At 34.6% G+C, this 9,849-nt stretch overlaps 1 protein-coding gene across 2 annotated transcripts; it reads left to right on the top strand.

The window, feature by feature from the left end:
- Nucleotides 1–1,374: 1,374 nt before the first annotated feature.
- Nucleotides 1,375–6,133, top strand: LOC144559272 (ATP-dependent 6-phosphofructokinase 5, chloroplastic-like). Of its 2 annotated transcripts, XM_078308289.1 has the most exons (14): nt 1,375–1,581; nt 2,378–2,701; nt 2,948–3,029; nt 3,121–3,194; nt 3,500–3,611; nt 3,708–3,803; nt 3,907–4,008; nt 4,109–4,183; nt 4,273–4,413; nt 4,530–4,646; nt 5,168–5,272; nt 5,369–5,449; nt 5,537–5,665; nt 5,751–6,133. In XM_078308289.1, the coding sequence occupies exons 2-14, from the start codon at nt 2,397–2,399 to the stop codon at nt 5,916–5,918; spliced, it is 1,587 nt and encodes a 528-aa protein (XP_078164415.1). In that variant the 5' UTR covers nt 1,375–1,581; nt 2,378–2,396; the 3' UTR covers nt 5,919–6,133. The 2 variants fall into 2 exon arrangements, with proteins under 2 accessions (XP_078164415.1, XP_078164416.1); XM_078308290.1 differs by lacking the exon at nt 4,530–4,646 and having other exon boundaries at nt 1,379–1,581.
- Nucleotides 6,134–9,849: the final 3,716 nt, after the last annotated feature.

The raw sequence follows: 9,849 nt of genomic DNA, 5'->3' as shown, positions 1-9,849 counted from the left end.
TTTTTTTTCGTTATCTTACCCGTTTTCATATAAGATAATTTAAAAAAAAATTATATATATAAATATATATTTGTATGAAGATGATACACGATACAATAAAATTTTGTATTTTATTAAATTTTCATAATACATTATTATTATTATTTTCTTTTTTTCTTGTTTTGAAAAATATTTTATCAAAATCACAAATTAAAATGTCAATGATTCTTTTTTATTCATTTATCCGATCCGTACCGTATTTGAAAAGACGGATAAAGGTAAATATTTTTTTCGTTATTATAGTGGGTACGGGTATGAAAATATCTCCACCTGACCCGTATCGTACCCGTTGACACCCCTACTGTAAATAAAGCCTTGAAATAGGTTATTTAATGATCCGTACTCTCTGAGATCAGTCTTAGAATTGCCTGCAGTCTTTCGTTCTGTCTTTAATTTCAAGTAATTAGATACAATATTTATTACTATAATTATTATTATTATTATCTCTAAATCTGCAAGAACTGTTGTTCACACTACATGGACCTTTTAAGATAAGAATATTATTCACAATCCAAGTATTTCACATATAATTTATATTTTGGATCTCACAAAACGTACCTCCTACTTTTCAGGATCACTTTACAAGGGCTATGTCGGGTGTTTGATACATGGATGTGATCATGTAAAGCAAACGGAGACTTGGAGCATGATTGTTACTGGGCTGAGAAAAATATTTCTAAGCTAAAGAAGACAGCCCAACTTAATTGCACGTTGGTGGACTTGCAATTAAAATATTTCCCTACACTCTGTGTACATTTTTTTTTTTTCATTCACACAATATCAGTTTGTGATGCTGAGATATATCTACTGTAAATTATATCATAATCTAATATTCTGGTAAAAAAATATATTTCCTTATATTATATATAAGTCAATCCTATCAAATCAAGTTGATCATTAACCAAACATAGCAGCTCTAAATTGGCAGTCTAATCATAAGTTTGTAATCTAGGCGCAGCCTTTTTCAAAAGAAAAAGAAAAGGCTTTTACAATTACTTCCCAACTTCCTATTAACGACGTGGCTTCTCATATTTCTTTCTTTTTCTTTCCTTCTTTCTGACTCGCGTGGCCACCAGCGGCTTCCCATGGGAATCAAATGGAATCAAGTTAATATCAATACACCCGGTCCACAATCAATGTTCTACTCCGTTAAAGTTGTAAGCCATAGGCCCACAAACAACCTCCCGCAATCATTCCTGGTACATACGTCTGATTTGTTCTCGGTCTATGTAATTGTTTGGTTGTATTAGTTTAGGGTCAAAGGTGGTTTTCTATTTCTTTATTCCTAATTATATTTGCCCCGTTTCCTTTCTACTTTTCTCGCGTTCCCTCCTTATTTAAACAACTCTAAAAGAAGACATTCTACAAATAGTGCTCTCTCCAATATGCCCATAAATTTCCCCAAAATATAGTAAATCTTTCTCTGTCGCTCTCTCAAGTCGATCAAAAACCAGCTTTGTAGAGAGGTACAGGAAAAAGTTGAGAGCAGAAAGGGAAAAAGATTTGAGTTGAAAAGAAGGGATCGGTGAGAAGAACTCCTGAGTGCGTTTTTTTTTTTTTAATTTTTCTTAATTTTTGTTTTCTATTTGCCATAGTATCGAAATCTACCTACAATTTGCTGAGTCTCTCTTTTTCATCCATGAAATTGTGGTTTGTGCGTAACTATTGTACTTATTTAATTATTTTGGGGAGAATTCGGATTAGATACGACCTACCCTTTTACAATTCTGAATTAGGTACCACGGTGCTGGTTCAGGTGCTTACCTCTTAAGGACCTGACAAATTTAATACCAGTACATTACAAAGCGGGTATATCTGAGTTAATTATTGAAAACCCCAATTTATGAATGGGAAACAAAAAATTAATTGTTAAATAAGGTAGATAAGAATTCGTGCAAGTATGGAGAAGTAAATGAAAGGCTTTCATAAAAATTCTCATAGATTTGAGAATGAAGTTTTCATTCTGTATTTGCCAGATCATTAATTAGTAACTGCATTGTTTCGAACTTTCTATTGTTGCAATGGGATATTTACGGAATCACCATGTCTTGATTCATTCTTTTTTTATTTACGGCATTCGGATCAGTAAGTTCTGAATCTGACCAGCATAACATCAAATATTGTTCTTCACAACCAAAACAACACTAGCACTACAATTTTTGCTTCAGCACTGTCCTGGTCTGGTAAGGGTCAGGTTGCAGATACCTATTACTCCTATTAATCTGGTAAACTGAATATATACTCACTGGACATCAAATGTATCATGTTAACTGGCTCAATATTTATTTATTTATGAAGTATCAACTGTTAACTCAACTTTTTGGACTATTGTGAACAGGAGTGGAAGTCATAAAAGCATGGCTTCAGTACCAACTTTTAGTAAAGTCGGTTATACTGCTTGGCAAAATCATAAGAATTGCAATGAAAATGTACGGTTGTGTAATTTAAGAAGCCTGAAAATCGGAATATTCCAGAAAAGAGTGAAATCTGAAATTCGCAAACTAGTTATAAGAGCAGTGGCCACCAAACCAGAGCTTGATTTTTCAGACCCGGATTGGAAAAGGAAAATTCAGGAGGATTTTGAAAGGAGATATAATTTGCCCCATATTAGAGATGTTATTCATGTAGAACCAAGACCTACCACTTTTTCCCTCAAGGCCAGGTACCTTTTCCCCCTTGGAAAATTTCATGTTATGAAAAAACATAAATAATCTAAAGCATATCCCAAATAGAGATGGAAGTACTTGTTTCTCCTATACGCATAAGAAATTTTCATTATTAAAATCTCATCCTTCTTCATTCCTAAAAGAATACCCAAGTTGCTCCTTCCTAGTTTCTTTTCTCTCAAGGGATAAGGGTTGTTTGGTCATTGTTTTTACACAGTTACACATTTTCTTTTGATATGTAGAATTCCTATTGGGGATGGAAATGGATCTTTAATTAATAGATGGAATGGCTATGTTCACGATGATGATAGAGCGCTTTTGAAGGTAGAACACAAAATACATGTCTTAATTAAATCATTTTGTAAGATTAATTAAATTGAGTTACAATTTCTGCTGCACTTAAACTAAACTTCAGGTGATAAAATTTGCTTCGCCAAACTCTGCTGGAGCCGAGTGCGTCGATCCTGATTGCTCCTTCATCGAGCAATGGTATGTTACTAAACTGTTTTTAAATTTGTTTCAATATATTCAAAATTCTGGGTGTTAATTTATAATCATTATTTTTGGTTGGAATTCTATTTTATTTGCCAATCGGTTTTCCCATCTAACAAATATTGCTGAATGGAGAAAGAAAAAATGATTGTTCTGCCAATTTTCAACACCATGTCAGTGGGATAGTGTACTTTTTGGTGCCAGTGTTACTTTTTAATGGCAGAAAGTCATGTCCTTGTTGAGGGTGAATTGACAACCTATCTGTCTGTGTCCCTCTAAAATTAACAATTTTCTGTGTTCAGGGTACATCGTGCAGGCCCAAGAAAGATGATATATTATGAACCAAGTCGTGTTAAAGCCGCGATTGTTACTTGTGGCGGTCTCTGTCCTGGTCTTAATGATGTGATCAGACAGGTTGATTCTTACATACATCTAGCTTTGAATGTCTTTCTCAAACTTCTCCTCTAAAAGGGAAATTCTGATTTGAAACGCAATAATTTATGCTTGTAGATTGTGTTTACTCTTGAGAAATACGGCGTCAAAAATATTGCTGGCATCCCTTTTGGCTATCGCGGGTTTACTGAGAAGGGTTTGTCTGAAATACCAGTAAGTTCATCATTATATTAGTAATGTGAATCTATCAATTGACTCAATTTTAGAAGTAAGAACAAAACATTCTTTAATCTTAAAATCACTTGCCGTATTGCAGTTGTCGAGACATGTTGTCCAAAATATAAATCTAGAAGGAGGAAGTTTCTTGGGGGTATCACGTGGTGCGGCCAGCACTACAGACATTGTAGATAGTATTCAGGTATGCATACACTTTTTCCGTATTTTGTGATATATGAGGTATTTTACAATTTTGGTTTATATTTAATGTTCTGTTTGTTTTTTGTTATCTTTATTTTCAGGGAAGGGGCATTGATATGCTTTTTGTACTAGGTGGAGATGGCACCCATGCTGGTGCTAATGCAATTCATGAAGAGGTTTTATATCTATTTTATTTTTGTAAATGTAATATTTTGCCAGATTAAAAGCTTATTATCTGCTAACCCCCTTTATTCATGCATCTTAGTGCCGAAAGAGAAAATTGAAGGTATCTGTGGTTGGTGTACCTAAAACAATTGATAATGACATTTTGCTAATGGATAAAACCTTTGGTTTCGACACTGCTGTTGAAGCTGCACAAAAGGCTATCAATTCTGCCTATATTGAGGTAATTGACAAAAAGAAAAGGGCGAGAAAAAATATTTTTGCACTGCTATTCATCAACAGACGTTTATTTCTTTAGTGTATTTATATTCTAATGTCTGGTTGTTTGTTTTCAATCAGGCCCAATCAGCATTTCATGGTATAGGTCTAGTAAAGCTAATGGGGAGAACAAGTGGTTTCATTGCCATGCATGCATCTCTCTCTAGTGGCCAAATTGATGTGTGTCTCATTCCTGAGGTAGTTACATCCTCCTCTTTTTCTTTATTTAACCATGGGTAAAGCTCGATCCCTAGAAGTGAGTTCCCTCAGATGCTTTTTTTATGTGTTAGCTGATGTTAAATAATTTTAGTGATCACACAATTTTTCTGGACATGAACGATTATCTGCATACTCTCAGGCATGAGAACATAATGTATTAACTTAGTCTGGAAGTTGCAGCGGAGAACTTTGCATAGTGTATCATGGGAGATGAACTTAGTGGACACCAGAAAATTGTAGCATTCTTAAACTAGAAACGGACACTGAAACTGGGGAGTGTCTATATTTTATGGATGCGCAAGTGTCTCGCTTAAAAGTTAAAAATTTGTCATACTTGCTCAGATATGAATTCTGAAAATCATTTTTACAGTGCTTAAATGACACAAATAGGATTACATACTTCATACTACTATATTACTCTATAGTAAATATCAATGAACTACCATATTTGATAATTGAATACACTGTAAGTCTGTAACAATGATTTTTGAAAAATGAAGGTGCCCTTCAACTTAGATGGCGAAAGTGGCGTACTAGCACATCTAGAGCAGTTAATAGAGAAAAAGGGATTTGCGATGATTTGTGTTGCTGAAGGAGCAGGCCAAGTATAACTATTTCTCATTTGAAGCTATAATGAATTTTATGAATTTTTGCTTCATTATTCTTGATATTTTACTGTATTTTCTTTTTCTTTTTGTTAGGAACTATTAGAAAAGTCAAATTCTACTGATGCATCAGGGAATGTAGTTCTTAGTGATATTGGAGTTCACCTTCAACAGCAGGTTGGTCTTAAATTTGCAATTCTGAGATTTCTAGCATCTTTAGTAAGCTTATTTTTTTCAATGTTTGATGATCCTCTTTTCCTCCAGATAAAGAGGCATTTCAAGGAAAAGGGTTTATATGCAGATGTGAAGTACATTGACCCGACCTATATGGTACGAGCCGTACGTGCCAATGCATCTGACGCAATACTTTGCACTGTTCTTGGCCAAAATGCGGTATAATTGGTATTTCTGCAAGTTATATCTAACATTTAACAAAAAAAAATTTAATTTTAACTCAGTTTTATCCAATACTGTGCAGGTACATGGTGCATTTGCAGGATTTAGTGGAATTACTACTGGTACATGCAACACACATTATGTGTATTTGCCTATAACTGAAGTTATTATGTCCACCAGGCATGTTGACCCTAATAGTCGCATGTGGCACCGTTGTTTGACCTCTACGGGTCAACCTGATTTTCTTTGATCCATTTTTTCAGATAGCCTCCTCATTTATGCCTTCTTATTTATAGGTTAGGACCGCAATAAGGATAATTGTGGTATTTTGTTAATGAATTTATACACAGCTGTTTTAAAGATAAAAGACAGTTTCATTAAAATCCTTGCTATACAAGCAGGTTTCAGTTTTGCCCATGATGATCATGTACTTTCTTGGAGTAAAGCTGATCTTCTTATTTTGTAGCACTGTAATTATCTTTGTATATGAAGCCTAGCAGTATAGTCTGATTTGTGGTATTGTAGTTAACTAGTTATTGTTTCCTTTTAAAGGTGTTTAAATAAATTTGAATCTGTGAGCCATCTGTCACATGGCTTCCCATTTCAAACGGGCCCTCATTGTAGCAGGTTGTGTAACCAGAGAATAAATTTCTTATGTACAAATTTGTTAGCAAAGAGGTAAGGGGAAAAGAAAAAGGAAAAATCATATGTTGCTTAAAAGCAGAAGTGCAAATTAAGTTCGCCTATATTATGTTATCTTACTATTATATTAAGCACGTTAGAGCATTTATATGACTAATTATTTCTTAATCATTTTGCAGCCATCTCTGTCTGACCATCTTTGCAATATATTCTCAATCAAAAAGAATACTGACGTGATGCTTTAAATATATACATTAATTCAGAAATATTCTAAAATTAGCAATTATTATTCAATTCGGCAATTGAAAGCCACAATATTTATTTATAATTGCTTTGTAAGTGAGATTAATGTTTGCAACTGATCTCTTCGGAAAAAAAAAAAAAGGAAAAAGGAAAAACACCGTTGATTTGGACCTACGGCCCAGGTTCACTCAATTTTCTTCGATTGTCTAATCGTCGGTCAGACAAACATCTAATGGTGCCACGCGTCGGCTCACAATGAAAATTCCCTTCTGTATCTAAGCAATCAGATTATTCAAAATCTAACCGGATAAACAATTCGAGACTAATTAAAATTTGTTATAAAATAAAGATAAATAAGAATAAACAAGATAGAGATAAAAGATAGCAATCTATTATTCATATATTTTTCATATGTGTACAATACAATATTACAAAAACTCTACTTATAGACTACAAATTATAAATGAAAAATCATCTAAATAAATGGATAAATGAATTCCAATAGTAGGGAATAAAGTAGTGGAGAAATAAATTAAGAATTAATATTGAGAGTTACATGAATGGACCATCCACTATTATATTTGATAGGGCCATGTGCCCAAGACCCTTATAAAACAATAGGGGGCCAAAAATAACCTGGGCCGAGAACTACTTGAATGAAGTCGGCCCAGGACTAAGTAAAAAGCCCCAGATAAGATAATATAAGTGGCCCATGACCCAACCCGAGGCGGGAGGAAATCGCCGTCAAGCCCAGGCCGAAATAGGCTTAAGATTACCTCCCACGATCTTTCGTACAAGTCGGGTGCGATTTAGTCACCGTCCCCTATGCGGACCACACCATCTATTATGCGGATGTTACCGCGTTACACGTAAGCCTGGTCGCTCTGGTGCAATCCCCTCTGACAGCTCTGACAACGCGGGATGTCAGAACTGGAGAGGACTATTTAAGGTAAGCGGTTCCAGTGAATAGGGGCTGGCACCTTCGAACTAAGACACGAGATAGGATAGAGTAAAAGTGTCTCACAACTACCCTCGGGTTACCTTCCCCGAATTCCCTTCTCGGACGGCCTATCGTAGTCGGGACGCTGATTGCACATGTAAACATCCAGTTACAATACACGCTCGGACCACGTGTCCAGTTTGGACATGGGCCGTATCAATATTCATTACAAAATTCACGAACAAATCAATAAGAAAAACGAGCAGCTTAAAATTCGTACCAATTTTATAATAAATGGTTCGAATTTAATCTAATATGGTGATTTAAACTCCAGCTCATGGCGTTTTATCAATAACCCCCACTATGTACAAACAAATATGAGTCGTTTAATTAGAAGATTGTGTGAATAATCTCAATTGAATCTGACAGTAAGAAGTATCTCTCAGTCAAGAGTGCCGGACAGATGTCCACCAAGAAATGAGTATATATATTGTAGCAGAAATGTCATAAGATTTTATAAAGGAATGTTTTTGTGTAATTCGAATCATAATGGAAAGGAGTAATATCGTGTAAGATCCCTTAATTTTTCTATTTGTGATATTTTCGGTTCTCAAACTTTTAGTTTTGACGATGATTCTTCCGGATTATGCAAATTGTGACAATGACTCCCAGACAGTTAACTTATTATTTTAATTATTTGCTATTTTATTTTTATTGTTGAATTTGTATTCTTTATTTTATTTTATAGCGAAGAAATAGTTTCATAAAGGATAAATTTAGAGTTAGTTTTGGTGTTTGGTTAAGGACTATACTGCTGTTTCTTAGACAATTGTAGTCAGGTAAAAAATACTGTTTTTAGATGGTTCAGATTTACTAATTTTATATCTATCTAAAAAAAATAGTAAAAAAATTCTTAAAAATATAAAATTTGGTCTCCAAACATATTTTAGTATGGATGTTAGGTTGAGCGGTTCGGATCGACTGTTTGAACTTTGAAAATAATGGAGAGAGATGGAGGCATGATGGAGACACAAAAACATGGAGGCATTTGAACCCTCCTCGGTTTATATATGCCTCTGTTTCTAGTCCCAAATATAAATAGCTAAGATCAACTTAAGTTGAAATAAACTTAGATCTCAACCAAACACTTCTTAATGTATAATTTATGTCATAAAAAAATTATTGGTTACTCTTATAAATTAAATGATGTTGTTACTTTCAATTTTGTTTAATATTATAAACTTGGCACCCGCATACGATTTTCTAGCTCCATCACATGCTTGAATTAACAATTTTAGTTATTCTTCTTTTATTTTGTCTCTTCAACTATGTTAATAATTTTGTGACAAAATAGGAAAGTACGTAGTTGCCTTCAAAGATGATATTGTCAGAGTAGGAGCTTCTCCAAATTGCTTTTGAAGGGAAAAAGAAGCAAAAGAAATGGATGTAAGCAAAATAAAAGGAAGAAAGATGAAAAACCATCAAAGGGACTTGTTGAATCAAAAAGCGAACTAATGGTATTGTGGCCTAAGACCAAACATCTCGTTCAATCAATTCATTTCCAAACTGAAAACCCCCATCACTCAGGGTAGCGGGTCATTCTTCTCTAGTACGACTGACCCGTTACCTGGACTGGCGTAGCCCTAGTGCCACGGAGAATTCCAAGTTTCCAAATCTTTTTTTTAACAAACAGTTAAAGTAAAAGTCTTCTTGATGACACTTCCGCTTTAATTGCCTTGGCACTGTCGGAATCTTCTTAAACAGCCTTGAATTATGCTTTACTTATTCCAAAATGATTGAACTGAATCCAGAAGTACTCTTTAAAGTTCAAATCCCCACTTTTTTGCGGTCCCATTCCAGCATTACTCTCTTTTGCTTTTAGACATCACTCGAAACAGAGGCATATATTAACCTCTGGCACAAAATGTACACTGCTACCTCATTGAAATACCCACAATGGCTGCCATTAGAGATTCCAATATACCCCTTGTTCTCCTAGCATGTATTCTCGCTTTGTCTATCCATGTAGGGATGGTACATGGTACTAGAAGAGTAGATCTCACCTCGGCAAAAGCAGATCTCCACAGGAAGAATGGAACAGAAGTATTAGAGAAAACAGCAAGGCCGGCATCAGATTTGTATGGTGAAAGTAGAAAGGAGACAAAAAAATGGAGAGTGAAAAGAGGATCAGATCCGATACACAATATGATCAAACCAAAAACATAAGATGAGCTGAGATAGGAATATGTTTCTAGAGGAAGGTTCTTTCTTTAGGTCTTTTTTGTGAAATTTTAGGTAATACATCTGGGAATCTAATAGAACATCAAGCGGGTATTTTCTTTTTTACTTCATCACA

The sequence above is a fragment of the Carex rostrata genome, chromosome 9 (assembly GCF_964058835.1).
Source record: "Carex rostrata chromosome 9, lpCarRost1.2, whole genome shotgun sequence".
In the NCBI taxonomy this organism is placed as follows: Eukaryota; Viridiplantae; Streptophyta; class Magnoliopsida; order Poales; family Cyperaceae; genus Carex; species Carex rostrata.
This window is presented reverse-complemented; position numbering and strand designations above follow the sequence as displayed.

Coding starts and splice junctions, on each gene's coding strand:
- LOC144559272 (XM_078308289.1), top strand. CDS start 2,397: ATGGCTTCAGTACCAACTTTTAGTAAAGTCGGTTATACTGCTTGGCAA. Junction 3,030..3,120: donor ATGATAGAGCGCTTTTGAAG/GTAGAACACAAA, acceptor ACTAAACTTCAG/GTGATAAAATTTGCTTCGCC. Junction 5,273..5,368: donor TTGCTGAAGGAGCAGGCCAA/GTATAACTATTT, acceptor TCTTTTTGTTAG/GAACTATTAGAAAAGTCAAA.